The sequence below is a fragment of the Balaenoptera musculus genome, chromosome 4, assembly GCF_009873245.2.
Source record: "Balaenoptera musculus isolate JJ_BM4_2016_0621 chromosome 4, mBalMus1.pri.v3, whole genome shotgun sequence".
Classification (NCBI taxonomy): Eukaryota; Metazoa; Chordata; class Mammalia; order Artiodactyla; family Balaenopteridae; genus Balaenoptera; species Balaenoptera musculus.
In genome coordinates, this window is record NC_045788.1 from 88,903,175 (window position 1) to 88,930,823 (window position 27,649).

The 27,649-nt window shown below is 37.6% G+C and overlaps 1 protein-coding gene across 1 annotated transcript in view; it reads left to right on the forward strand.

Moving 5' to 3' along the window:
• MORC1 (MORC family CW-type zinc finger 1) overlaps positions 1-27,649 on the forward strand; it is a 239,008-nt gene that overhangs the window by 119,613 nt on the left and 91,746 nt on the right. The window contains 5 exon segments of the mRNA XM_036849689.1: positions 9,199-9,278; positions 9,964-10,037; positions 12,378-12,442; positions 14,648-14,791; positions 16,996-17,150. Coding sequence (XP_036705584.1) covers positions 9,199-9,278; positions 9,964-10,037; positions 12,378-12,442; positions 14,648-14,791; positions 16,996-17,150 — 518 coding nt within the window.

A 27,649-nucleotide genomic window follows, 5' to 3' on the forward strand; every position in this document is an offset into this window, starting at 1 on the left:
ACCAAGACACTGAAGAAGTCTCCCCTGCAGAAAATGGAGACGCTAAAAACGAGGAGAGCCCAGCTTCTGATGAAGCAGGAGGGAAAGAAGCCAAGTCTGATTAATATCACACACCTGGTCCTAGTCTCCCTCCTTGTACAATCCAGAGGAATATTTTTATCCACTATTTTGTAAATGCAAGTTTTTTAGTAGCTCTAGAAACATTTTTAAAAGGGAGGGAATCCCACCTCATCCCATTTTTTAAGTGTAAATGCTTTTTTTTAAGAGGTGAAATCATTTGCTGGTTGTTTATTTTTTGGTACAACCAGAAAATAGTGGGATATTGAATATGGGAGGCTTTGATTTTCTTGGGTGTCAGCTTAACATTCCACAGATGGGGGGTAACTTTTATATCCTATAATACAAAGCATACTAAATGGCAGTTTGGAGACAGTTGTGCATTTGATGTCTTAAACGCTTTAAATTACTTCTCTTCCCATGTTGTTTTTGGTAGAATTGTTTCCTAAAGGAAACCACTCACCCCTTGATCTTGGCTCTCCTGGGCAGAATTTTGTGCACTTTGTAACATCTTTGGTCGTGGTAGTCCAGTTCTTCTAGTAACTGTTAATGTGCTGTGAACGACTGACAATTTGAGTAGGTAGTGTATATGATATTAAATTGTGAATTAGTGGGATTTACGATGTAATAGCATATTAATATTTGAAGATATTGGTACTTGATATCCTGTGAAGGAAAATATACCTCCAGATTTTAAGCTGGAAAGTCACTGGAATAACTGTTCAGAAAAGAATCACAACTACATGATTTTTTAGAGTTTTGGTACGTATATTGAGAATTGTTTACAAATTGAAATGTCTGTATACTGATCCTTAAAACAACCAATAAAATCTCAATTATGAAAGAAAAATAAAGAAAAGAACAAGATGGTAATACTACCAATAAACCATGTCCTGCTTATACCATGTCTGGAGGGTGATCAGATGAGGATGCTTTAGGAGGGAAGGGGACTTCCTAGCTCACAGTATAAATTAACTATCTGGTTATCTGGTAGAGGGTCGTTGGTGGAATTGAGCATCATGCCGTGGATGAGAGAAGACACAGGGCCTGAGTGAAAACGTGAAAAGCTGCCGTATGATGGTTGGAATCCTAGAGGGCAGAACTTGGATGGCTGGATAGAAGTGGAAGACAGAGCTAGCTCAGCATGAGAGCGTTAGGCTGTTTTTGCAAGGCAGAGACACACAGATTACCTTTTTCTATCGGTGTTTGTTTATTTATTTATTTATATAAATTTATTTGTTTATTTATTTATTGGCCGAGTTGGGTCTTCGTTGCGGTGCACGGGCTTCTCATTGTGGTGGCTTTTCTTGTTGTGGAGCATGGGCTCTAGGCGCGCGAGCTTCAGTAGTTGTGGCACATGGGCTTCAGTAGTTGTGGCATATGGGCTTCAGTAGTTGTGGCTCGCGGGCTCTAGAGCACAGGCTCAGTAGTTGTGGCCCACGGGCCTAGTTGCTACGCGGCATGTGGGATCTTCCCCAACCAGGGCTTGAACCCGTGTCCCCAGCATCGGCAGGCGGACTCTTAACCACTGTGCCACCAAGGAAGTCCCTCCATTGGTGTTTAATATAAGGATATTCAAAGAGTTCAAGGAGTTGGGCAACATACAGCACCCTTGCTGTCACCTTTGTCTCAGTGTTTCCATGACTGGGATGTTCTAGAGAACTGAAGCAACAGCCCAGTGTTGCTCAGGTTATACCTGGGCTCTGCTGAGCTGGCTTTGCTGTGTGTACTTAGTACTTGCTTCTCTAAGGATGGGTTTTCCACCAACAAGTTCAAAGCTTTCTTATTGGACAGAGTTTGGGGATAAAACACACCAGAAGGGTTTGATCACTTACACAGCTTCTTTTGGTTGAACACCAGTCCCTGGTCCAGTTAGCAGGTTTGACGTTCAGAATACTAAATTCAATATGTCTAGGACGGCAAATTTAGTTTCTCCAGACACACATGACACGAGGTATAGCAACTCAGAATCGTGAGTGTGGCACGAGATTAATGAAGCAATGGAAAGCACTCCCATCTAAGACGAGGACACATTTGTCCCTGAAAGAGCCTAGATTGTAGAAAGAAATATTATTGGGGAAAGTATTTCAGCTAGGTGATTTCTAAGGTCTTTTTCAACTTAAAGATTTTAGAAGTCTTGGGGTCTTGTTTATCTATATATTAAGACAGGCTAATATATGGCTATATTACTAGATCTTTGGCAACAGACGTTACTGATTTTCTTTGGCTTTGAATTCTTTAGGTTTAGTAGAGAAATAACTCTCAGATTTATGTAGGCATTAAATCTCTGCACATTAGGACTAAGGAAGGACATGGAGTGGTCACCTCTGAAAGCTCTTTAAGGGTGATGGAGCCAAAGTATCTGTTTGAAGATCTCCATTCCTCATCAACACTGCTTTGCTGTGGACTCGTAATGCAGGAAGGAGCCCAAGTGGTATGGAATTGGAGTCCCCCTGCTTTCATAGGAGCGGCATGATCCTTATAAAGTTATTCAGGGACACTAAGTTTATGGTCTGCTGTTGAATACTCTGCAACACTATGCTTCTGGGACATTTCATTTTCCCCCCACTTCATTTTGGGGGGATTTCCCCAACTTCTCACATCCCACCCACCTATGTAGACTAATAATGTTTTAGAAGTGTCTCTTTTGTAAACTGTGCATCTTATGTATCCCTTCATGAGTTTGTATTATCTTAAATCATTTAATCTTTCAATATAGTAAAGTAGTTGAAAGCAATAGTTGGATCAGCCACGCTTGGATCTGAGTTTTGATTTTGTCATTTACTAGTTGTGGACAAGTAGGGCAAGAAACAGGGGTATTGGATGACTGTTTTATTTATTTATTTATTTTTAAAGGACCATTTGCCTTTTAATTATTTATTTATTAACATCTTTATTGGAGTATAATTGCTTTACAATGGTGTGTTAGTTTCTGCTTTATAACAAAGTGAATCAGTTATACATATACATATATCCCCATATCTCTTCCCTCTTGCGTCTCCCTCCCTCCCACCCTCCCTATCCCACCCCTCTAGGTGGTCACAAAGCACCGAGCTGATCTCCCTGTGCTATGCGGCTGCTTCCCACTAGCTATCTATTTTACATTTGGTGTGTGTATATGTCCATGCCACTCTCTCACTTTGTGGATGACTATTTTAGATAGGAAATCGAAGAAGTTACTTTTAAATAAATAACTTATGAGCAGAAAGCTGAATAAACTGAGAAAGTGAATGTATTATCTATCTCTGCATAACAAATCACCCCCAGATGACTTAATAATAAAGTCGCCATGTGTCATGTCTCAGTGTCTGTGGCTCAGTAATTTGAGAGTGTCTTTGTAGGGTGGGTTTATTTGGGGATGTCCCATAAAGTTGGTGAGAGATTTTGGCTGGGCTTGCTGTGCCTTGATGGGAGGTGGAGGACAGACTTCCAGGGTGGCTGACTCACATGGCTGGCCATTGGTTCCTCTCTACAAGGCCAGTACACAGGGCCACCTGAGTATTTGTCATGGTATAGGGACTGGCTTCCACCAGCGTGTGCAGTTCAAGAGAACAAAGTAGAAACAGCGGTCTTTTAGAACCTAGACTCAAGAGTCATCTACCATCACTTCCTCCATATTATTTTGGTCACACAGTCTAGATTCAATGTGGGAGGGGACTACACAAAGGCATGATCACCAGGAGGTAAGAACCGTTAAAGGACGTCTTGGAGGGTGGATACCATAGTCAATCATATAAGAATTTTATGGGAAGATGTTTCTGGGAAGAGAAGACCAGGTAAAGGTGGGGGGCGGGTGGGGGCAGGCGGAAGGCTAGTATAGCTACAGCACAGTGATTGGGAAGAGGCCAGGTAGCTGGCGGCAGGTCCCATAAGGCCTTGAGCAACATAGCAAGAAGAGGTGGTTGTATTGAGAATGTAAAGACTTTGAGAGGAATGATGTTACTTAATTTTTTTATTTTAGAAGATTACTGTGGCTGCTCAGTAGAGAATTGATTTTATGGGGCAAGAAGGGAGGAAGGGAAATTAGGTAGGATACCGTTAGTATATTCTAGGTGAGAAATTATAGTGGCCTGAGCTGGGGTGGTAGTGGTGGAAGTAATGAGACCTGTTCAGATTACAGATATATTGTAAAGATAGAGCCAACAAGACCTGCTGATGGATTGGGTGTGAGGTGAAGAGAAAATGAGGAGTCATGAAAGCCTTCTAAGTTTTTTCCCTGAGCGAAAACTTGGGAATGATAGGGGAGGTGTAGGTGTGGGGATTAGGAGGAACGGTGATGGGATTCTTTCTACCCGTTCTGGACATACTAAGTTTGAGAAGTCCATCTGACACCCAGGTCTCGCTGTCGACATTATACTAGCCAGAAAATGCTTGATCATTCCTCATTACGTGATTTGATGAATAATTAAGGACTATAACAATTTTATAGCATGACTAATCAGGCAGACTCATAATTTAAAAAAGAAAATAATTATGATTGTGAATACTATAATGTAGTTGTGATTCATAACTGGGCTAATTTTTTCTGCATAACTAAAAGTTTAGAACTTTAGTTTTCTTTATTTGTAGTCTGTTTTTTCAACTTAAAATTTAAAAAAATATTTTATTTTATATTAGCCAACATGTTTTGGACAAATTTTATAAGTGTGAGTATTAAATACCCATGAAAGTTTAAATTTCTGTAGGTGATTCTGATTAAAATAGTTACTCAAAATGCTGTATTATGCTATACTCTATACTTCTGCCACATAAAATCTTAAAAATTACTCAATATTTTTTATATTTTTATTGCTCTTTAAGGGTTTATTTCTCTTTAGGGGATATAGATCTGTTTTATTCCTAAGATAGTAAAATTAATAAAAATTCAAACAATACAGACTTAGAGGCTGGAGAAGATCAAATAACTAAAAGTCCCCTTTATCACTTGTCGTTCATTCTGTGCTCTGGCAATCCATAATCATCCCAAAGGAGAACCTCTGCCTGGAGTTTAATAAATACCCTTCTAGATCGTCTTCTACACATTTACACACACACAAACCACACACACACACACAGTTTTTTTTTTAATATAAAATTATATGCAACTTGTTTTTTTCACTTACAAATGATCTCTTGGAGATTTTTTACTGTCATTGTTAAATATATTGTACTCTACGGTTTATTTAACTATTTTTTGATGTATATTTAGGATTTTAGAGTTTTCATTGTTACAGTACTAAACTGGTCATGCTAGGGCATCATTGGACGTATGTATATTTATGCTCATATGCGATTATTTCTATACAACAGATTACAGAAGTAAATTCTGTGTCAGGAGATAGGTACACCATTAATTTTGATGGGTACTGTTAACTTACCCTCCAAGAAGTAGAGACCAGTTTATTTTTATACCAACAGTTGTGTAAGAGTGTACTTTTGTGTGGTTCCAAATCCATACTTGCTATTAACGCTCTTTTCTAATTTTATTTTTGCCATTCTAAGAAGCAAAACTTTTATATTGTTTTAATTTTTATTTCCCTCAATACTTTTCTTTGACCTTATGTTTTTAAGCTCTTTTAGAAAGAAAATATTAAATAAAATATTCAATAAATTGGTAGAGAGCAGACATAAGCAAAATATTTGAATACAGTTTCACTGATGGAAGAGAGTAGGGAGGTAGAAGGTAAAATGTATGAGGAAAAGTGGAGACCTAAAATGGGGCAGAAAGAGGCAGAAACAAGATGGAGACAGAGACCGCAGCCTCTGGTGGTGGGCGCAGTTCAAGTAAACACAAAGTTTGGGAGATGGGTTTGAAGAGTTCTAACCACTGAGAAACTGGAAGCCTGGTTCCAGAGGGGACACCGTTCCCTTGCAAGGAATGTTGCGGGGACTGAGGAACAGACAGAGCTGTATGGATTCTCTTCCTTGTCCTCCAGAGCAAGTATTACTCTGGCTCTGAGGCATTTGTACCTTCCAGAGTCCACTAGTAGGAAAAAATAGTTGTGAGGCTGATGGGGGCTTCTGATTGTAGGTGGAGATTTCATCAGAGATTCTTTCTTTTACGAGAATGGGGAGATTTATGACACTGGATTTACAAAGTTACATATATTTCTTAGCTTTCTTTAATTATTGTGAGCAGTTGTAAAATTTTAAATGTCATCTGAGACGTACAGATCACCTGGGACCAGGTTTTCTCGATGATGCAAACCACCGAGAGAGCATTTTTTGGTCTTTGTTGTTTCAAATTAAGCACTAATGCATAGTTGGCAGCTTTTATGCCACCTATACTTTCTACGGCTGTAAACACGTAGTCTATAAAAATGCTTGAGTAGTTTAATGCATATCATCTTTGAAGGATTACCTCATTGTTCAGTTTCTCCTTGATTTCACTTTGATTTTTTTAAAAAAAAATTATTGAAATGATTCAAACGAGATTAATTATGTGATCTTAAAAAACAAATGATAATTCCAGTACATAGGGACCAATGATTTCCTACTTTAAAACTTAAGTTTTGCTGTTCTCTAAATGTGTTAGAGACTGATTTGAAATACACCTAGGTTATGACTTAAATGAATAATGTTTACTGTAAAAGAAAATCAAGGGAACAAACTGAGAATTGCCTTACCTTAGTTTTTTTTTTTTAAAACATCTTTATTGGAGTATAATTGCTTTACAATGGTATGTTAGTTTCTGCTTTATAACAAAGTGAATCAGCTATATGTATACATATATCCCCATATCCCCTCCCTCTTGTGTCTCCCTCCCACCCTCCCTATCCCACCCCTCTAGGTGGTCACAAAACACCGAGCTGATCTCCCTGTGCTATGCAGGAGCTTTCCACTAGCTATCTATTTTACATTTGGTAGTGTATATATTAGTCCATGCCACTCTCTCACTTCATCCCAGCTTACCCTTCCCCCTCCTTGTGTCCTCAAGTCCGTTCTCTACATCTGCGTCTTTATTCCTGTCCTGCCCCTAGGTTCTTCATATATACAATGGAATATTACTCAGCCATAAAAAGAAACGAAATTGAGTTATTTGTAGTGAGGTGGATGGACCTAGGGTCTGTCATACAAAGTGAAGTAAGTCAGAAAGAGAAAAACAAATACCATATGCTAACACATATATATGGAATCTAAAAAAAATGGTTTACTTTAGCTTTTTATGGCTGTTCCTTTCCTGTGCTAACTCTATAAATTTTCTCTGAAAGTGAACATTGAAGTCAGAGGTAAAGATACACAGTTAGTTAGTATAATTTGAATTGTTCGTTAAACCATTGCAGTAGATGAATGCAGGATGCCATTTAGTAAAGTTTTTTGCTTTCTTTTGTTTTTTGTTTTTGTTTTTTAACATTAAGCCTTTTTAATGTGGGTAATTGGGCAAACTTCTGCAGATTTTTCAAATTTTTAAAAGAAAAAGAAATCATTCAGCTACTCATTTTATTTCCTCATTCCCAATGTATTTTCCCTCTAAAATACATATTTCCTCTAAATTACACATTTAATAAACACACCTTATAAGGTGTTTATTAGATAAAACATGTATTAAGTACTATGAACTAGCATTGTTCTAAGTTCCTTAGCTGTATCAACACCTTTAATTCTCATAACAACCCTGTGAGATAGATGCCACTGTTTTTATCTCCATTTACAGATAAGGAAATGGAATCACAGAAAATGAAGTAATTTGCCTAGTCTTTTGTAATTTGCAGTACTAGTAAGGGGAACACCAAGACATTTAACCCAGATAGAAGGGCTCCAGGTAGTCCAACTTTTTAAAAATGAATTTATTTATTTATTTATTATTTATTTTTGGCTGCATTGGGTCTTCGTTGCTGCGTGCGGGCTTTCTCTAGTTGCGGCGAGTGGGGACTACTCTTCGTTGCAGTGTGCAGGCTTCTCATTGCGGTGGCTTCTCTTGCTGCGGAGCACGGGCTCTAGGCGCGCTGGCTTCAGTAGTTGTGGCTCGTGGGCTCTAGAGCGCAGGCTCAGTAGTTGTGGTGCACGGGCTTAGCTGCTCCGCGGCATGTGGGATCTTCCCGGACCAGGGCTCGAACCCGTGTCCCCTGCACTGGCAGGCGGATTCTTAACCACTGTGCCACCAGGGAAGCCCAGGTAGTGCAACTCTTAATGATTAATCATGATGATGTTCTGTCTTGAGTATATCTGTTCAGCTTCTGTTGAGATAATGGAAGAGTTTTAAGCAATCAGACTCCAGCTAACAACCATTGTAAATTATGTGTGACCTGTTTGTATTGTGAAGAATTTGTATTACTGCTTACATTGTTTAAAAGTCAGAGCATGGAAAAGCAATGCTAGATCAAACTATTATTCAAAAGCCATTGCTATTAGCCTAGATTCCAGGGATTGGCCAACCTTTTCTGAAAAAGCCTGAGAGTAAATATCTGGACACATTCTATCTCTTTTGCATATTTTAATTTTTTCTTTTTTAAAAAAATCCTTTAAAATGGAAAAACCATTCTTAGGTCTTAGACTGTAACAGAAACAAGCTGCTGGCCTAATTAGGCCCACGAGCAGTATTTTGCCTATGCCTGGCGTAGGCCCATTGGGCATATAGATGTAGACTCTCTCCTCTGCCTGCACAGATGCCTCTTTTTGTATGTCTTTAAATGTTTTGGCTTCAAGAGATGTTCTAGAATTCTCCATCTACCTCTCACTGCCTTTCTAAACATTGCCTTTCTAAACATTGAAGTTATCAGAGAATGTTAAGCTCCCGAGTCTACATGGGTATCAGACAAAATTAGGGACTGGGAGAAGCAGTTTATCCAGTGTCAGTGATGATCTGGGTAAGAGGGCTAGGTATATTAACCAGAAACTTTGATAATGGAGCAGTTACATAGAAAATTTTCTTTTTAAGAAAATTGTCCTATTTTACATGTATAAGTGAACATTTGTGTGGGCAGAGATTTTCTTGTATCTCTCCTGAAGTTCCCTTACTAAAGCAAAATTGCCAAGTGTTAAAAGGCAAGAAATTTTTCTTAGGTCTAAACTTTGCTGACTTACCAGCTGAATGCAGCTTACTTGATGACTTTTTCTTAATAATAACATATCTCTGGAGTATACGGTCTTCCTAAAGAACATTTTTGTATTATGAACTTTAAAATGATAATCTGACTTACGTTCTTTCTTGTTTCATTTCAGAAAGTATCTGTACGTCGCATCTTCTTTTAAAGGGACATTTAAAAATGAAGTTAAAAAGGCAGAAGAAGCAGTAAAGATAGGTATGTAATTACCTATGGCCTACATCATTATTGTTAATTTATTCAGCAGACGTTAATTGAGCAGTTATTCTGAGACATACCCTGCTTTGGGCATTATAGGAATAAACACAAGTAATCAAATGTAATTCCTACCTCTAAGGAACTTCATAACACGTTTTCCATCTTAGGTTTTGTCTAAATATGATGTTATTATTATAAAAGTAATTCAAGTTCTGAGTACACACTTGGAACTAGATTGATGTATATGAGGGTTGTCCTGATGCAGAGTTAGATCATTTTAGAGACTGGTGTTGCATCCACTTTAAGAAGCCATGCTCTACACATTCACTCCTCCCACAAAAGGACAAAGCCATCCTTCCCCAATGATCCAGGAGTGAGGAGTAGCTCTATATCCATATTTCATGGATTTTAGAGAGTTTTCAGTCAGCCGAACATTCAGTCATGACTTTTCAATTTGTATGTATATATATATATATATGCCCTATAAGTTGTCATGCCTTAGAGGACCCTGTATGGCTACCTAGTCTTGGAATGTGTGAAAGCTGTAGAAGGAATACAGTATTTTCTGAGATTATTATCTGTAAGCCATTCTTACTGGTCATGGATATATTATATGTATGTAATATTCATTTAAAGATGCTTGAAAGGGTTTCATTTTATTGAATTATCTTGCTTCTGTTTCTAGCTGAACTCATATTGAAAGAAGCACAAATCAAAGGAAACCACACTGACAGAACTTCTTTGTCTTCTCCTGCCAAGGTATGACATATAGAGTAGTCTTCTTAAATGGTGAACAAGGTCATTTGCTTTTTCCTGTACACAGTTGACTCTTACCACTTACTTCTTAAACCTTTAAACAAGCTCAGAAGATTGTTAATTTTAACACAGGTAAACAGACTAGATGAGTGCAGAGAAAGGGGAGGAAGCTCAGCAAGTGGGGGGAAGGCTGAGATTGAGAGCAAAGATGAACAAAATGTGGGGTGAATTGAGAGGTAGGGAAGATCATCACAACTAATTTCTTTAAAAGGAAGGGAAAAGTAATAGAGAAAAGGAGAAAATAATGAAAAGCTAGCAGAAAAAACTAGCCTATCAAGTCTCCCTGAAAATATCTCTTCCAATTATAGCTCCCTATGGACCTAAATAAATAGGGAGAGCAAGGAGAAGACTAATAAGCAATCCTTCTTTCTAGTGCTAAGAATTATGTACTATAATTATGAATATTAATAACAATGCTTCCAGCTTACAAAGCTCTTTTCTTATGAGTTGCTCCACACAGTTCATAAACATTCTCTGTAATCCTTGCAATATGCCCATGAGTAAGATAGGTTATAAAGAACTATCATTATTAATTATAATGCATAGCAACTAAGAGAAAAAGAATATTGCAGCAGGACATGTATTGTAAGTTTGCTAACTTTTACCAAAAATACGGTACCAAGCTTTCTACCACAGTAAGTCATTGCACGACATACTTACGTGCTTGCATGGGATAAGGAGGTATAGGGAGAAAAAAATGCTTCACTTCACCCTTCCTTCATCCTCTTCTGTGCACTCAGTATATGAATTCTTTCTGTAATTTGCCCTTAAACTTTCAAGAGCTGTGTCTGATAAAGAGCTCTCATATCTAACGGTCATGAATATGGGATGAAATCAAAGAGTAGCACATGTTAATTCCCCAAATCTATCCATGACTTTCCCCAAATTCTTTTACCTTTTTCTTTTCACTTATTTTTTTAAGGTAAGCGTACAGCTATCTTATTGTTGTTGACTTTTAAGGAAGAGTTTAAGCTTTCTTTATTTTGTCTCTAAAGAAATCAGTTTCCTTGGCTGTAGGTATTTGGGAGACAAGAGAAACAGACTCTTTCTAACGGGTCAGACCTTGCTTTCTTCTTGCCTTAGCCAGTTACCTCTCGCTGCCTCTTTGCTCTGTGCTCTAAGTTCATTGACAGGAAGGGGAGGGATGTCTTTGAGTAGCTTGCTTTGTTGCTCTGATGCACACTGGTTTCTTTAACTCAGAGAAGAGAGCTAAGCAGAATGACCTCGGCTTTTGACCTCTTAAATTCCTCTAGGCGATTGGGTGGTTGAATTTGAAGTGAAATACTTACCAAGCATTTACCATTTTCTTTTACTTTAAAGACCATGAAAATAAGGTTCAGTCAGTGGTATATCCATCAAATGAGATGCCCATCTTTCACATCAAGAGGATGGAGCACATTAAAAGTCTCTTCTTCAGTGGAGGATTACTGGACTGAATGTCAATATTATGACATAGTATGAGTGTGTTTCGTGTTTGGTAATTGCAATCATTGTTGCTTTTGTTGTGGTCATCCATTTACAATGCTTGGTGTCAGTCTATTTATCTCTTGTAAAAATAAAATACAGTGTGTGTGTGTGAAAAAAAAAAGTCTCTTCTTATTTGTGAAATAATAATAACGCATTGTTTTTTTTCTGCCTGGTTAAAGAGAGCATACCAGAGATAGGGTAGTGAATGAGCCAGTATAGCAAATTAAAAGAGAAGAAAAGAAAGACAGGTGGGTACCGGTATTGAGGCACTCTGAAAGGGAGAAAGCCCGGGATGGGATATCCTATAAAGGGAAAGTTTGGGGAGGATTAGTTAGGGGTATATGGAACTTGATATAGAGGAGACATTTTCTTTTGGCCTCTGATAAAATTTTTTAATTACAATTTTTTTTTTTTCTGAAGGAAGCCTTAGTGATGGATCACATGATTCAGCATTTTCTGTTCTCACAGACAAAAGCCAGAGTCTAGGTACATTGAATGACATTCCCAAGCTTTCACATAGTTTGTGTGAAAGCCACTGTGACATTACAGGGAGCAGTGACGCTTTCTCTAAAAGACAGAGAGGACATTGGGATATGTGCAAAGAGAGAACTGTGGGCTTGGATTTGGTTTGTCTTCTTAGCTATTGGAACTTAATCATTTATCAAGTATTTATTGAGTATCTGCTATTGTAGAATTGCATTAGGCAATGTGACCTATCACTATTACCCTTGTGAAACCTTTAGATAATAAATATCAACTCAGCTCTCAATTATTTAATGGCATTATGTGCTCTCCTAACCAAATGTACTTCTCCAGGATGTATTACAGAAAGCTTTGGAAGATGTAAAAGCAAAGCAGAAGATTCTTCAAGAGAAACGGAGGTAAGACATAAGATTTTCTGTTTGCTAGAATCCTCTGTACTATATTAAAACAAATTCTGATTTCTGAGTAGGCAGATTTGGTGATTATTATGACAGTTTCTCTTCCTTAGCTTGTGACATCTTATGATATTAAGCATAATATGGTAAAAATCCCCCAACCAACGTAATCAATGGAAAGTATTTATAAAGTATATATTTTCATGTACATATATGTTAAAACTTCTCAATACAGAGTGAAAAATTAGTTCAGTGTTTGATTAGATGAAGAAGAGAACTGTCCAGGGGTCCAGCTGACAACTTCACTTTCCCTGTGTCCTTTGCCATTTAAACTCTGGAGGGTTGGTCCCAGTTCCTTCCCTCTTCTAGTACTGCTTACAATTTAAGATAGAGTATGCTTCAAGTAAAATTATCACTTATATACGGTTAAAATTAAAATACCAAGCCTATATTACAAAACCATTGTTTACATTGGTAAGGTTGACTTGATGTCCAGTTCAGGTGTTAAGCAAGTTAAATTGAAAATATTCACTGTTGTCCAAGTAAAGTCAGACTTTGGAAGCTGCGATAACTTTGAGAAACAAATTTTTAGGGAAGTGTTACTAGTTTTCAGCATTTTTTGGTGTGTGTGAACCGTGATGTGCTATATAACCATAACTTTCTTCAAAACAAATTTGAAATGTTAATTATGCATTTATCAAAATAAATATAAAGTAAATGTCATAGAAATCTTCAATGAAAAGCAAAGGCCTCTTTAAAGCCTTCAGAAAGAAAAAGCTGGTTGATGACTTTTTTGTCACCACAATGATAGGCATGAAAGGTGACCATCCTGTTACAATAATGCCAGTTGGTGTGAACTTATTTTTGTAGCAAAATGCTTTTTTTTTACATTTGAAGACAATCAGTAGGCCATTTACTATCGCAGAGTGATTATGTCATACCCTCCAATACTCTGTTTTGGGGTCCCTTACAAAGTCAGTATTCTATTTAGTTAAACAACGGGAACCTAATTATAGAGTAGATATTTTTGAGAAAAACTTTGATTCATATATATTTAACCCTACATGTATATGCATTTAAAAATACATAATATATTAATTCATGTCAGTAACTCCCTCAGAAAGTCTGATGTACTCTGTATATCATATCCACATAGAAGGACTGATACAACTTTGTCATTGTCCTTTAATGATAGATATATTTAATCAGTCCAGTAAGTATATTATGTCAGTTGTAATAGCCCATGATCATGAATTTGAAAAGTAAAGCAGTTTTTGTGGAATGAGAGGAGCTACAGGATGGGTGGAGGGAAAGAATTATATTTGGTACCATTCTTGGTTAGGAAAGGAGAATAACATTTGCCAGGCACCTGATGTCTTCCAGGTTTATACTGAACATAATCTGTTTTACTCCTCACGGAATCCCAAGTGGCTAGGCAGGTATTATTCCCATTTTTCAGACGAGACAGAAAGTTGAAGCGACTCATCCATAGTCACATGGTTGTTACAAAGACAAGCTTGTATTTGAAGTCACATCCATCTTTCTGGTTCTTACATCCAGGTGTTTTTCATAGCTCCAAGCAGCCTCCTGTTACTATGACTGTTTCTGTCGTGTCTGCTATGTCTCATTTTCTATTTTTACACTTTTAATACAAAAGTCACATAAAACATAGTATAGCAGACAGAGTCAGAAAAACAGGAGCTAGTGTCTGTTGCCCTTGTAAACTTGCTTAATTAACTTTGATTTACCTTTGAATTTGGAAAAAGAGAGAAAACTAAAGAATATCTTTTGGCACATTCCAATCTGTGTAGAATATTTGGAGGTTTGAGAACATGCTGAAAATTAGAAATACCTAAATTTTAAAATGGTCAAATCATCATTTTTCAAAAAATGCTGTGATGTACATATTAGACCAGTTAACATTTCACAACTGCTTTGCACTTTCTAGTTCTTGTAAATTTAAATTGGCAAACTCATTTTTGAATCAAAGAATGCTTGTGTTTGACTGGTATTGTTATTGCCTATTATGTTTATGCAAAATACTTGGCCATACAGAGATACCGAGTGTGCTTACTAAGTTTTGCAAAATATCTGTATATTTTATGTATATAGTTCCTTTGATATTTATCTTCTGAGTCTGTTTATTAACAGTTTGTAAACTGTATATTTTTATTAATTTATTTTTTTACTTTCTAAATGTAATGCTAGAGAATTGAAAAAAGCAAGGACACTCACCCTGTTCTTTGGTGTGAACATAGAAAACCGAAGCCAAGCTGGGATGTTCATTTACAGTAATAACCGCTTGATCAAAATGCATGAGAAAGTGGGCCCACAGTTGAAACTGAAGTCGTTGTAAGTATGTTTTTGTTTTCAGAGGCACAGGCAGGATGAGGGAAGTTGCAGTAAGATTTTGTCTGTGGAGTTAAGTGATTAATCATAATGGGAGCAGGTGTCACATCCCCCATCCACCCTTCCCATCAGTGTGCAGGCATTCATCTGCCTCATTTATAATGTCAGTGGAGCTGTGTGCCTGCTCTAAGGAAAAAGCATGCTTTTGGAAATTTTACCATTTCTTGTGCCATCTACTAGGGTTAAGTTTCTGATATTTCAAAAAATAATATAAGCAGAGTAAAGAAATTTTAGAAAAGAAAAATCCATAGTCTTATACCACAGCCCTGTTAACATTTTGTGCAGCCCCTGCATGTATGAGTTCCTGCCAGTTACCTGCATGAGCGTATATTCTTAACACTCTTCAGCCTGCTTGGATCCCAGAGTAATACATTCTGGTGCTTTCGCAGTGGTGGGTCTGAAACTCCACAAGCTGCTCTCATGAATTATGCAGAGTCCCGAAGAGAGACCATAGAAAAGCACAGAGTCAGACAGGATAACCGCGAGCAATAGGATGGCTCGGGGGGACAGTTTTTCATCTTGTTCCCTCACTCTCAAGGAATTAGTGATTCACTCATTTGTTCATTCAACAAGCACTTGTATTGCAGTATCTTGTGCCGGGCACTGTACTAAGCTCTGCAGACAAAATGTTGAAAACCTACTACCTTTTGCTAAGGAACTTATAGTCCAGTGAGATGGACAAATGTATAAATACGTATTTATTATTGTGTGGGAACAGCAAGAATGATCTTTTAAAACATAACTTGGTTTACTCTCTTGCTTAAAATCCCAGTGCATGTAGAATAGAACTGGTTTTCATCGTCTGCCTGTGATCTGACCTCTGCCTGGCTCTGGGACACACCCCACCCATCCTCAGCCTCTGCCTGCATTCCCCTCACACCAGCAGACTCCCTGTTCCTCTGACATCCTAAGCTTGTTCCTGCCTTAGGGCCTTGACATTTGCTCTTCCCTCTGCCTTGAACCTTCTGTCCTCAGGTCTTCTTACTGCTGGCCCTAGCATGTCACTCAGGCACCAGCTCTGAAGTCTGCTCCACAGGAAGGTCTTCTTAGACTGTCTAATTAAAATCAGCCCCTGCCATCACCCCTCTCCACCTTTTCTCTCTTCACAGATTACAGCACCTGCTGTGTTTTCCCTATACCACTTATCGCCATCTGAAATGCCCTTATCACCCTTAATGGCTGTCATCCTTTAATAGAAGAGAAACTTCATAAACAGGGACCTTGTCTTTCTTATTCATAATGTATTCCTAGTTCCTCGAATAGGGCCAGGTGCTGAGCGTGAAGGAATTGATGAATGAACAAATATATGTTAGAGGCAAGTATCAGGTGCAAAAAGCCTCTTAGGAGGGGCAGTAAATGAAACTGGGGGAATTTAAGTCAGGTTTCCTGGAAGAAATGATGCCCAAATTCAGACTTACAGAATGACTGGCTGAAGGGAGGGCAGGGTGGAAGGGGAAAGTAATGAAAAACATGATAGGCAGCGGCCCCAAATTGGGAAGGTGTGACTTGTGTGCCAGGTTGCGGGCACTGGGGAGCCCCTGAAGAGCTAGACTTCTGGATGCCCTTTCCCTAAACAGGTTATAGCACTAAGCAGAATATCCCAGCTACATACATCATGTGCTACTAAAAATGTGAACAAAAATTTAAGTTTATCCATCAGGCTGTTACTTCTCAGATAATACAGCCCATATATTCCCACTGAGCACCTGTGGACCTCTGCAATGATGAGGGGAAATCCAACCCGACAGGTGAAATGAGGATGAAAAAAGTGACTGGCTCATATTGTTAAGAGGACCATGTCGGTTTATTGCCGTAAGGGATTGTTAGGGATGTTTATTGCTAAAAGGACTCCTCTTCCCACCCACCTTGACTCCCCATGTCAGGTTATAGGTTTGGAAAAGGAGTCTTATTAATTCAGTAATGATGTATTAAGAGATTTTGTATTATGGGACCAAGCACAACTAGGATGACCGTAGACTTACATTAAAAAGTACAGTTATAAGATAATCTGTTAACTTTGACATGGTTTGGACCAAATGACTGAATTTGTTTTTTAAAAAATTGATTTTGAAAGATGAGGGTATATTAGCCTTTTCTGTTTCCTTAGCTCAATTTCGTATAATTTCTATATGTATTTATTCTTCCAGACTTGGTGCAGGTGTGGTTGGAATTGTTGATATACCCTTGGAGATCATGGAACCATCCCATAATAAGCAGGAATTTCTCAATGTCCGAGAGTATAATCATCTTCTAAAAGTTATGGGACAATACTTGGTCCATTACTGTAAGGACACTGGAATCAGTGAGTATTCAGTAGTCATAGTAAGAGATACTTAATGGGAGATTAACTTGGTGATGTCTTTAAGCTGGAATGATTGCACTGATTCGGGTAACCAGTAACCCCAAACCCTGAAAGAGAGTGCCTGCATTAAAAAAACAAACATAAAGGAAATTAGTCTTAAAATCTTCCCCAGAATATTATGTGAGAAATAAAGCAGCAGATTAAAAATTCTAAGAGGAGGGCAATCAGAGAGCACTATGAAGTGGCAGCTGATCATGTAGAGAGGGGGCAGAAGTTTGCTGGAAATAAGCTGAGAAACCCCCAAAGGACACTCTAGGACTCTACTGTGTAGGAGTGCAGAGCCCCACATGGACCTGAGTAGCACCTGCAGTATTGTTACATCATGCTGTAGAATAATCATTGTTGACCCTGGAAAATTAGAGGTATATTAAACCATGTTTTGTATATCTAATAAGTCTTGAATATGTTAATTCCAGAAAGATTTAGATGAAAAAAATCACTAAAATACATATGCTTGGAAACGTAAAAAGATAAACTTTAGTTATCTGGAAAATTTGACTTTTTCATATCACCTCACTCTCCAGAGATACCTGAATAGTGGTGTGCTGTGCATTAATAAAATAAACCTCCTTTAAATTATGCAGACATAGGGCTTCACTTATGGAAAGAAATAGGCTACTGTGTATTTGTTCAGTGAATTGCATGAAGTATGTATAATTCATGCATATCAAAAATTATGTCTCTAACCTTGCGACAACTTAAAATCTTATTATTGTCCCACTTGAAGTTGTAATCTTAGAATATTTTCTTTTCTTTTGTACCCACTCTGCTTGGTTCTGAAATTTTCTTGTACCAGTGAAACAGGAAAGAGTGCAGGAACTCAGGGGAAAAAAATGTAAAGGGGGAATGAAGTTGAGGGCACAGATTTCCTGCCCAGACTGGATTTTCCTGTCACAGTCTAAAAGCTCCTCAGAGTGTGGTCTGCGGACCGGCGGCATCAGCATTGCCTGAGAGCTTGTTATAAATGCAGAATCTCAGGTCCCACCCAAGAGCTACTGGATTAAAATCTGCATGTTAGCAAAATCTCCAGGGGATGTGTATGCACACTAAAGTTTAAGAAGCACTTCTCTGAAGAGTACAACTTTTGCTTAGCATAGGCATACTTTTTCACATGTGTTTTTTTTTTTTTTTTCTCAGAGATATGTTTGAAGTTATACTAAATGTAGGAATGACTACATTATTTGGCTGGCTGTGCTTAAAGCTGTAGAAGACATAGGAATATACAGGGTGAGGTGGTATAGATCAGTGATCCTCTTGCTGGTCTTTAAATGCTAGCATGACATGGTTCAAAAAGAAAACGCCTGAGCATTTGAAAATTATGCCACTTCCCCCGTCCTCATATTTCCTCTGGAAGCTCCTTTGTGTGGAGTGTGGGTAGCCTCCCAACTTTGTACTCTCAACTCCAGGGTGTGACTTGCCAGCCTTCCCCCCCTGTATGTAACTTCCTATTTCTATCTTATCTACCTAACTTTTTCAAAACCTTCTCAGTAGATGTAATAAGATTCAAGATTAGTAAGTTATATTTGTATTGTAATTATTGATGGTTAATAACATGTTGATTTCCTAACTCCATAATTGTCTCTGAATTGATTTAGGGCTAGAGGATGCTCTCACAAAAGATGTTCCTCTAGAAGGAAAGCAGAGAGTGGAGAAAGGACAGTGAGCTTGTGCATTTGCTCACCTATCTCACAATTTCACCCCCAGACATCATTGTCAAACTGAATCAAGTGATCAAGGTCAGAAGTGGTAGTCTCAGGAACTGTGCTGAGGAGATCGACCTTCAAGGTCTTTGCTGATTAATTCCCACAGGAGTAAGCAAAGTTATGTCATGCTTGACTAATACTCCGAAAGCTAGTATTACAGGACACGCAATTTTAATGAAAAGTATTTGGGCAGATTTTTTGCCTTATAAATAAAAGATGCAGTCTTTGTATTTGCTGCAAGTCTGATCAGTTTCTGTGGAAAATTGGGCCCTTGTAAAAATCGAATCAGCAGAAAGGGGAATGGAGAGGTGATGACTTTTGTGTCATTTGTCAAAGCTGCATTTACTTTTGGCACAGTTCGTGCTAAGAATCTCAGAAGTGATTTTCTTGTCTCTGAGTCTGTCCTCACCCCACTGTCTGCTACTATGTTTTCTGAAACTTTATGCATCCTTACAGTAAGATGGAAATATTAATCATCAGCTTTTTGGAATAGGGAGAGAAGGAGAAGAAGAAGATGGAGGGAAATATCAAATGAAATTTGAGTTTGAGCAGAAGCAATTACGTAGAAGTGTATTACTAAAATTTTCCAAAATGGATCAGAATATAGCTGACGTGCTAAAATGAAATCTATGATGTAATAAGCACAGTCTTTCCCAGCAGCACTCAAATCATAGGGCCTCAGGTTGGTAAGAAGGTTAAAAATCATTTCATTGAGTCACTACCTCCCACCCCATGCTTTAATTCCCCTCTACCTCACGCACCCCTGCCCTAGACAAGTGGAAGCCACTTTAAGCCTGAACAAGGGTTTTCCATGAAAGAAAAATCGCTACTTCCTGAGGCAGCCCATGAATCTTTGCACAACTGTGTTAGAAAATACATTTTCATGTTAATGTCAAATCTATTTCTCATATGTTCTTTTACTCATTCGTCTGTGCCAGGCGTGGAGTGTTATAGGACCAACACATCAGATGTGGTCCACCCTTTCTGGGAATTTACAGTCTAGCAGGGCTAACGCAATTTGACAATTAGAAATGGGATTGGTGGCCAGCAGAGAAGAAGTGGGAGCCAGTGATCAGGAGCTCACAGTTTAGAGGCCAGAGAAGGCCTCCGTGAGGAAGAGCTACTTCCTGAAGGATGGGGAGGAGTTAGCAAGGCTAACTTCATTCTTCCCCCTTGGGGCCAGGAAGGATAGGCCTAAAGCCTTTTCAAATGACAGCCGTCTATTTGAAGTTTTCTGTCTCTCTTCAGTCTTATATTATCCTAACATTTCCAAGTTCTGTTGTTATCCTTTATTTGACAAGGCATTAAATATATTCACCATTTTCACCTTATTTTTTGTGAAGTCTATTACCTGGAAACAAAAATTTCAGATGAAACCTTGAATAAAATGGGATCATCATCTCTTTAAGTTGTAATTCTGTTGCTATAGCCTAATATATTCTGAGTAAGCACATTATTGACCCTCAGTATCTTTATTACCAATTAAAGTTCTTAATAAAATGTTTAATGTGTGTTCTTGTTAAGCCATACTTCTTTTATATTTTTCCAGTAAGTGTTTTTGGACCCTAGTGTAGAATCCTACATTTATTCCTATTAAATGTTATCACCTTATTAGGCTCATTTTTTTCATGTTGTCAGGACCATTTTTGGAATCATATGGTGACTTTTACCTAATGTGCTATTCTTCCTGATATGTTAGGTTTGGCCAGTATTTTCTCTCTGATTTTATTTAAATCCTGTTGCACTGGATACAGAAATCAAGCACTTGGCCCTCCACCGATGACCTCCAGTGAGGTACAAATGGGACACTGGGTGAGGACAATTAACCATATTAATTTCTCAGTTTGTATAATTTTGAAAGTAAGGGATAATATTTGTTAGATGAATAATTCTTTTAAAAATAGATAACTCTCTATGCCTTAGCTTGGGCTGCTATAGCAAGATACCACAGACTGACCAGTTTATGAGCAACGTAAATTTATTTCTCATAGCTTTGGAGGCTGGAAGTCCAAGATCAGGGTGCCAGCACGGTTGGGTTCTGGTGAGAGCCCTTCTTCCAGTTTGCAGGCTGCTGACATCTTGTTGTATCCTCCCATGGTGGAAAAAGAGTGAGTGAGCTCTCTGGCCTCTTCTTATAAGGGCACCAGTCCCATTCATGATGGCTCCCCCTAATGACCTCGTTACTTCCCAAAGGCCCCACCTCCAAATACCATCACCTTGGGAATTAGGCATCAACATAGGAATTTAGGAGGGACACAAATGTTCAGCCCATAACAGTCCAGTAGCTAGATGTAGCTAGCTGCTCACAACAAAATTTTGTTTCTCTTATTATATACTTAAGTCTCAGAGATCTCAGGAAGGCACTTCAAGAAAAGTGAAACACAGCATTCTGCTAGGGATACACGTTGAGTGAGGAGGCCTATGTAAGTATTGAAAGACGAGGCTATGAGACAAGTTTATTTGAAGGTGTAGGTTGAGAAGCAAGTCATTTTTTAAAATTCAGTTTTTGAAGTTACGGATTTTATGTATCTATTCTATTGTATTTTATCTTTTATTTAAAAACATTTGTATTATGGTGGTATGGGCTGAATTGTGCCTCCCCTGAATTCATATGTTTTAGTCCTAACTCCCAGAAACCCCCAGAATGTGATTGTGTTTGGAGATAGGACCTTTAAAGAGGTGATTAATTTTAAACGAGGCAGTTAGGCTGGGCCCTAATCCAATGTCACTGGTGTCCTTATATGAAGAGGAAATGTGGACACACGAAGAGACACCAGGGATGGGTGTGCACAGAGAAAAGAATATGTGAGGACTCAGTGAGAAGGTGGAGAGAGGCCTCACAGAAAACCAACCTGCCAACACATTGATCTTGGGCTTTCAGCCTCCAGAGCGGTGAGGAAATAAATCTCTGTTGTTTAAGCCACCCAGTCTATGGTGTTTTGTTATGGCAGCCTTAGTAAACTAATATATATGGGAAATTGCAAAATTAGGCAGATTTAAGGAAAATGAAATCCGTAAACCCTTCATCCAACCTCAACAGTTATCAACTTCTGGGCAAACTGGTTTTATCCATGCTCCCACCTACTCCCCCACAACTGGGTTATGAAGGACATTCCAGACACTTTATAATTATATCCGTGTGTGTGTGTGTGTGTATATATATATATATATATATATATATATATATATATATAATTTTTTTTTTTTAAAACACGGAAGAACTTTTTTTATAAATTTATTTATTTATTTTTGGCTGCATTGGGTCTTCGTTGCTGTGCACAGGCTTTCTCTACTTGCAGCGAGCGGGGGCTACTTTTCGTTGCGGTGTGTGGGCTTCTCATTGCGGTGGCTTCTCTTGTTGCGGAGTACAGGCTCTAGGTGTGCGGCACCACAAGCTCTACTTGTGGCACACGGGCTCAGTAGTTGTGGCTCACGGGCTCAGTAGTTGTGGCTTGCGGGCTCTAGAGTGCAGGCTCAGTAGTTGTGGCGCATGGGCTTAGTTGCTCCGTGGCATGTGGGATCTTCCCGGACCAGGGCTTGAACCCGTGTCCCCTGCATTGGCAGGTGGATTCTTAACCACTGTGCCACCAGGGAAGCGCTGTATATATTTTAGCATGTATTCCTAAAAGAAAGAACTCTGTTTAAAAACATAACCACAATACAAATATCACACCTAAAAAATTATCAATACTTTCTTAATATCATAAAAATATCCAGCCTATCTTTTATATTTTGAATTATTTTCTATTATAATTCATAGCCCCTCTACTCCATCCTCATATTTCTCTTTACTGCTCACTCTCTCTCTTTTTTTTTTTTTTTGGCAGTGGGAATTTATTTGTAGGAAAAACTGAGTTGGTTGTCTTATAGTTTTCATGGTTTAAATTTTGCTGACTGAATTACTGGGTGTAGTTTAACAGATTCTTCCATTCTGTTTATTTCTCTGTAAATTGGTAGAATCTAGCAGCTTGACCAAATTCAGATGTGTTTTTTTGTTGTTGCTTCATCAGGATGCTTCAGAGGTGGTAGTGTTTTCTATCAGGAGCCATAAGTCATTCGATTGTCTCTCTTTTAATGATATTAACAGTTAATGATCAAAGCTCAGATCCCTTAAGAGTTCCAAAATCTTATATTCTAATTCTTTCATATTTTCTTTGATTATTAACTCTAATACTTCTGTAAAGAAAAACTTTTTTCATCTACTATTTGGTTACCCATGTTAGTTGGTAATTTACTATTTGACAGCAGAAACAATGGAACTCTGTACGACTAAACAAATTACATTGGCTGAAAGCTTGATTTGAGAGGAATTAGAGATAAAATTAAAATATTAAAAAACATTATAGACATTTGCCTAACTTATTTATATGGCATAAATATGTACTCTGTTTAAAATTGTTACTTTGTGCCAGCTCCCAGCAAATAGCAGGATGGTTCAGGAGTTCAGTGGATTGATTTCTTTTTTTTAAAAATGATCACATTCTTAGATTTTATCCATTTACACTGCTTTCACCTGGTAATTGAAATTATCACCATTGACAGCACTTACGCTTCCTTTTCTTTCTGACTGCACTTGTATTATTATCATGATAATGACATTTTTTACATCTACAATGAAGTTTCTTGCTAAAATATCTCAGAGGATCTCACCTATATTGCAAATAAAATATGAAAAAGCCAGCTCCTCTTCTTTTGTCTGGAATTAAATACACTTTGATTCTTACAGTTTGATTTTTCCCTGCCATACCAGAAGCAAGACCTCAAAACTCTGGTCATTAGTCTGCATATGTGTACCTTAGAAGAAAGAGTAAGTTGTATCTAATGACTCTGATATTAAGACAGTGCAATCAGAATTAAACATAAGTTGTATTAACAACAGCAAAAAGAGTCTTTAGACTTTGAGACCATTAAGTCAGTTAGGGGGCTTTGTGTATGTCTGAGTAAGGTAAAGAGAGTCCTGGTAGAAAGAAAAATTATGCTAATCCAGGTATTGAGGAGACTTAGGTAGCTAACTAGGCTATTGCCCATGATAACACAGAATGTTTTATGAATATATTTCTATTATTATGTCTAATTTTGATTTCCACATTTTAGAAAGAATAGGAAAAAATGAGTATATCTAAAGAAAGCTATGAACATGACAAAATAAAAGTATAACCTGAAAAGGGAAAGTAAAATTGTTCCTTTATAAGGAAAGAACCAGTGGAAACCTAACTCTCCTGAGGTTTGTTTTTGAAAGTTTGTCACCCTGAGGCCTCCATCCATCTTCCTTCTAGTCTCCAGTGTGCAGAACAATGTGGTTCTGAACTGGTAGGCAGGAAGCCCTAGGGGACCTTAGAGGGTGGCTTGGAGTCCTTGAATCCCTGGCTACCAGTGATTGTCTAAAATGGCATTATGTCTTGTACATGTACATGCTACAGTTTTTCCAATACGTATAGATGTAGTTGTGGGTAGTAAGATGTAAAATCACACAAAAGTATGATTAAATTCATGATTTATTTATTTTTTTTGTCATCATGTATTTTCTCAAGTCGGGAGCAGGGGGTGGTTCTGAAATCATTTTTGCAGCTTAAGGAGATCCTCGTGGGAAGCAGCTGATATGGAATGAGAGAAAATGATGCAACATTGTCAGGTGAAGTAATGACCTTACTATGAAGTTGGACCAACTCCGCAGATTCCTGGAGTCTGTGGAGTCCGCTGTGCTCACAGTAGAGTGGAGAAGGGAAGGTATTCTGACTGCAGCTGCCACCTACTTCTGCCATTGACTGTACTGTACCATGAGACTGACCCAACCCCACTCCGCCACATTCACGAGCCAAGAGGAAGAATGGCGCTGGAAGCACCTTCAGCACCACTGAAGACATCTTGCCTTGTTTCATCTCGCCTCAATTTAAATAGAGTTCTTTGGGAAATGATCATATAGGCCCTCTCTCATCTCAAATGCACCACACATTCTCTAAGCCATCATGGCAGTTCTTCCTGATAAGTGGCCGCTGGCCTCAAGAGTGTACAGGCTTCACTACCAACTGATGGGAGTTGGCGTATCAGTTGAAACCAGTCTGCTATCCCTAACCCAGAGATGCCATCAAGACTATAAATGATAAATGATCACACCATGGATCAGCTTAGCAAGGGTCTCATGTCTAGCTTAGCTAAGAATGACACAGGTAATGACAAATAGGACAATATTCAACAGAGGAGGAGGTGTGATCAACAGTCCTCTGAGAATGGATGTGTAATTTCTATTTGAGATCTTTAAAAATAGAATATAATCATCTATTTAGATGCAGAACTACCTGAAGGCAGGGACCTCATTTAAATACCTTCTCCATCTTAAGATTTTCCTGGTGCTTTGATTTCATAAACTGTTTTAGGTTTCCTTATTTTGATTGAAAACATCAAAGCTTTGCTTTGGTAGTTTATTACTGAATTTTATTACTTCTCCACTTGGCTGATTCCCTGAATGTCATTATACATTCTATGAATAGATATGAAACTGACATCTAGGAGGCTGTTACATTTCTCCTCTTTTTAAGAGGCAAAATCTATGTGAACTGCTCTTTTAGTTACTGTTTTTGACAGTTTTTTTTAGTAAGTTATTGCAGTAGTTCCCACTATTTTTTCCTGGTTTTAAGAGGCTCCTGAAAAATTAATCAAATTAATTGAAATGTTAGGAATCTTCTGAATACAGTACTCCATACATAGCTAGCAATAAATTAAATTTTCACAGCTTTTCTCAGATACTTATTCTAGAAATCAGGACTTTAATTCTGTGTGCATTAATCCCTGATTATTCCATTAATTTAACAAGCTTGTTGATTATTCAAACAAAAGTCTCAAGGTATGTATTCTATAATTTTGAATATTATAAATATTTCCTGTTTATAAATGTAAAGTGAATTTTAAAATCAGAATACCTTGAGGTTCTTAATATAATTATGAAATTAATGAATTTTGGGTTACCTACATAGCATTCTCCATTGGGTGGAAATATTTAAGATGTATTTTTAAAAGTCAAGTACTTTTTCATATTTTGAAATTTCACTTTTTTGCTCTTAATTGACTTCTTGATGAAAGGGCAATTTAAAAACCTTCATTAATACACATTAACAAAAAACGGTTTATTAAAACCATATATTAAAAATACCCACAATTGTATACCACTTCATATGTTAAGGCCAACCTAGTTTAATAAATTTTATTATTAATTTTACTATTTCTTGCCAGACTAGGATAGACAAGAATTTTTTTCCAGGTTTATTGGGGTATAATTGACAAAAAAAATCGTGTATGTTTATAAAGTGAACAGCATGATGATTAATGAAATATTTGTGAAATATTTACCACTGTCAAGTTAATTAAAACATCTGTCACGTCACGCAGTTACCTTGTTGCATGTGTGAGGGGTAAGAATGCTTAAGATCTACTCTCTTAGCAAATTTCAAGTATGCAATACAGTATTATTAACTATAGTCACCATGCTGTACATTAGATCCTCAGAACTTACTGAGTTTATAACTGAAAGCTTGTACCCTTTGACCAACGTCTCCCCATTACCTCTGGCCCACAGTTGCCAGCAACCACCATTCTACTTTCTGTTTTTATGAGTTCAACTTTATTATTATTATTTTTAGATTCCACATATAAGTCATATCATATATTTTTATGTCTGGCTTGTTTCACTTAGCAGTAATGACCTCCACATTCATTCTTATAGCAAATGGCAGGATCTTCAACTTTTTTATGGCTAAATAATATTTTATTCTCTCTCTCTCGTGCGCGCACACACACACACACACCATTTTCTTCAGCCATTCATCCATCATTGGACACTTAGGTGGTTTCCATATTTCCATATCTTGCCTGTAGTGACTAATGTTGCAATGAACATGGGAGTGCAAATATCTTCTCAAGATACTGATTCCATTTGCTTCAGATATATACCCAGAAGTGGGTTTCTGGATCATATAATAGTTATATTTTTAATTTTTGAGGAAACTCCATACTGTTTTCCATAATGCTCATACCAATTTACATTCCCACCAACAGTGCACAAGGCTTCCTTTTTCTCCACATCCCCAACATTTGTTTTATCTTCTCTTTTTGATAATAGCCATCCTAACAGGTATGAAGTGATATCTTATTGTGGTTTTGATTTGCACTTCCCTGATTATTTGTGATGTTGAGCACCTTTTCATGTACCTGTTGGCCATTTGTATGTCTTTTTTGGAAAACTGTCTATTCAGGTCTTTGGCCCATTTTTCAGTAAGAGTTTTTTTGTTGTTGTTATTCAGTTGTGTGAGTTCTTTGTACATTTTAGATATTAACCGCTTATCATATAAATTACTTGCAGATATTTTCTCCCCTTCTGTATGTTATCTTTTAATTTTTTTGATTGTTTAATTTGCTATATAGAGACTTTGCAGTTTGATATAGTCCCACCTTTTTTTTTTTTTTTGCTTGTGCTTTTAGTGTCATATCAAAAAAAAAAAAAAAAATCATCACCCAGACCAATGTCAAGGAGCTTTTTATATGTTTTCTTCTAGGAACTTTATGGTTTCAGGTCTTACAATTAAGTCTTTAATTCATTTTGGGTTAATATTTATGAGTGGCATAAAATAGTTTCATTCTTTTGTGAGTATATCCAGTTTTCACACCATTTATTGAAAAGAATGTTCTTTATGTGTGTTCTTGGCACCCTTGTCGAAGATTAGTTGGCTATATGTGTGTGGGTTT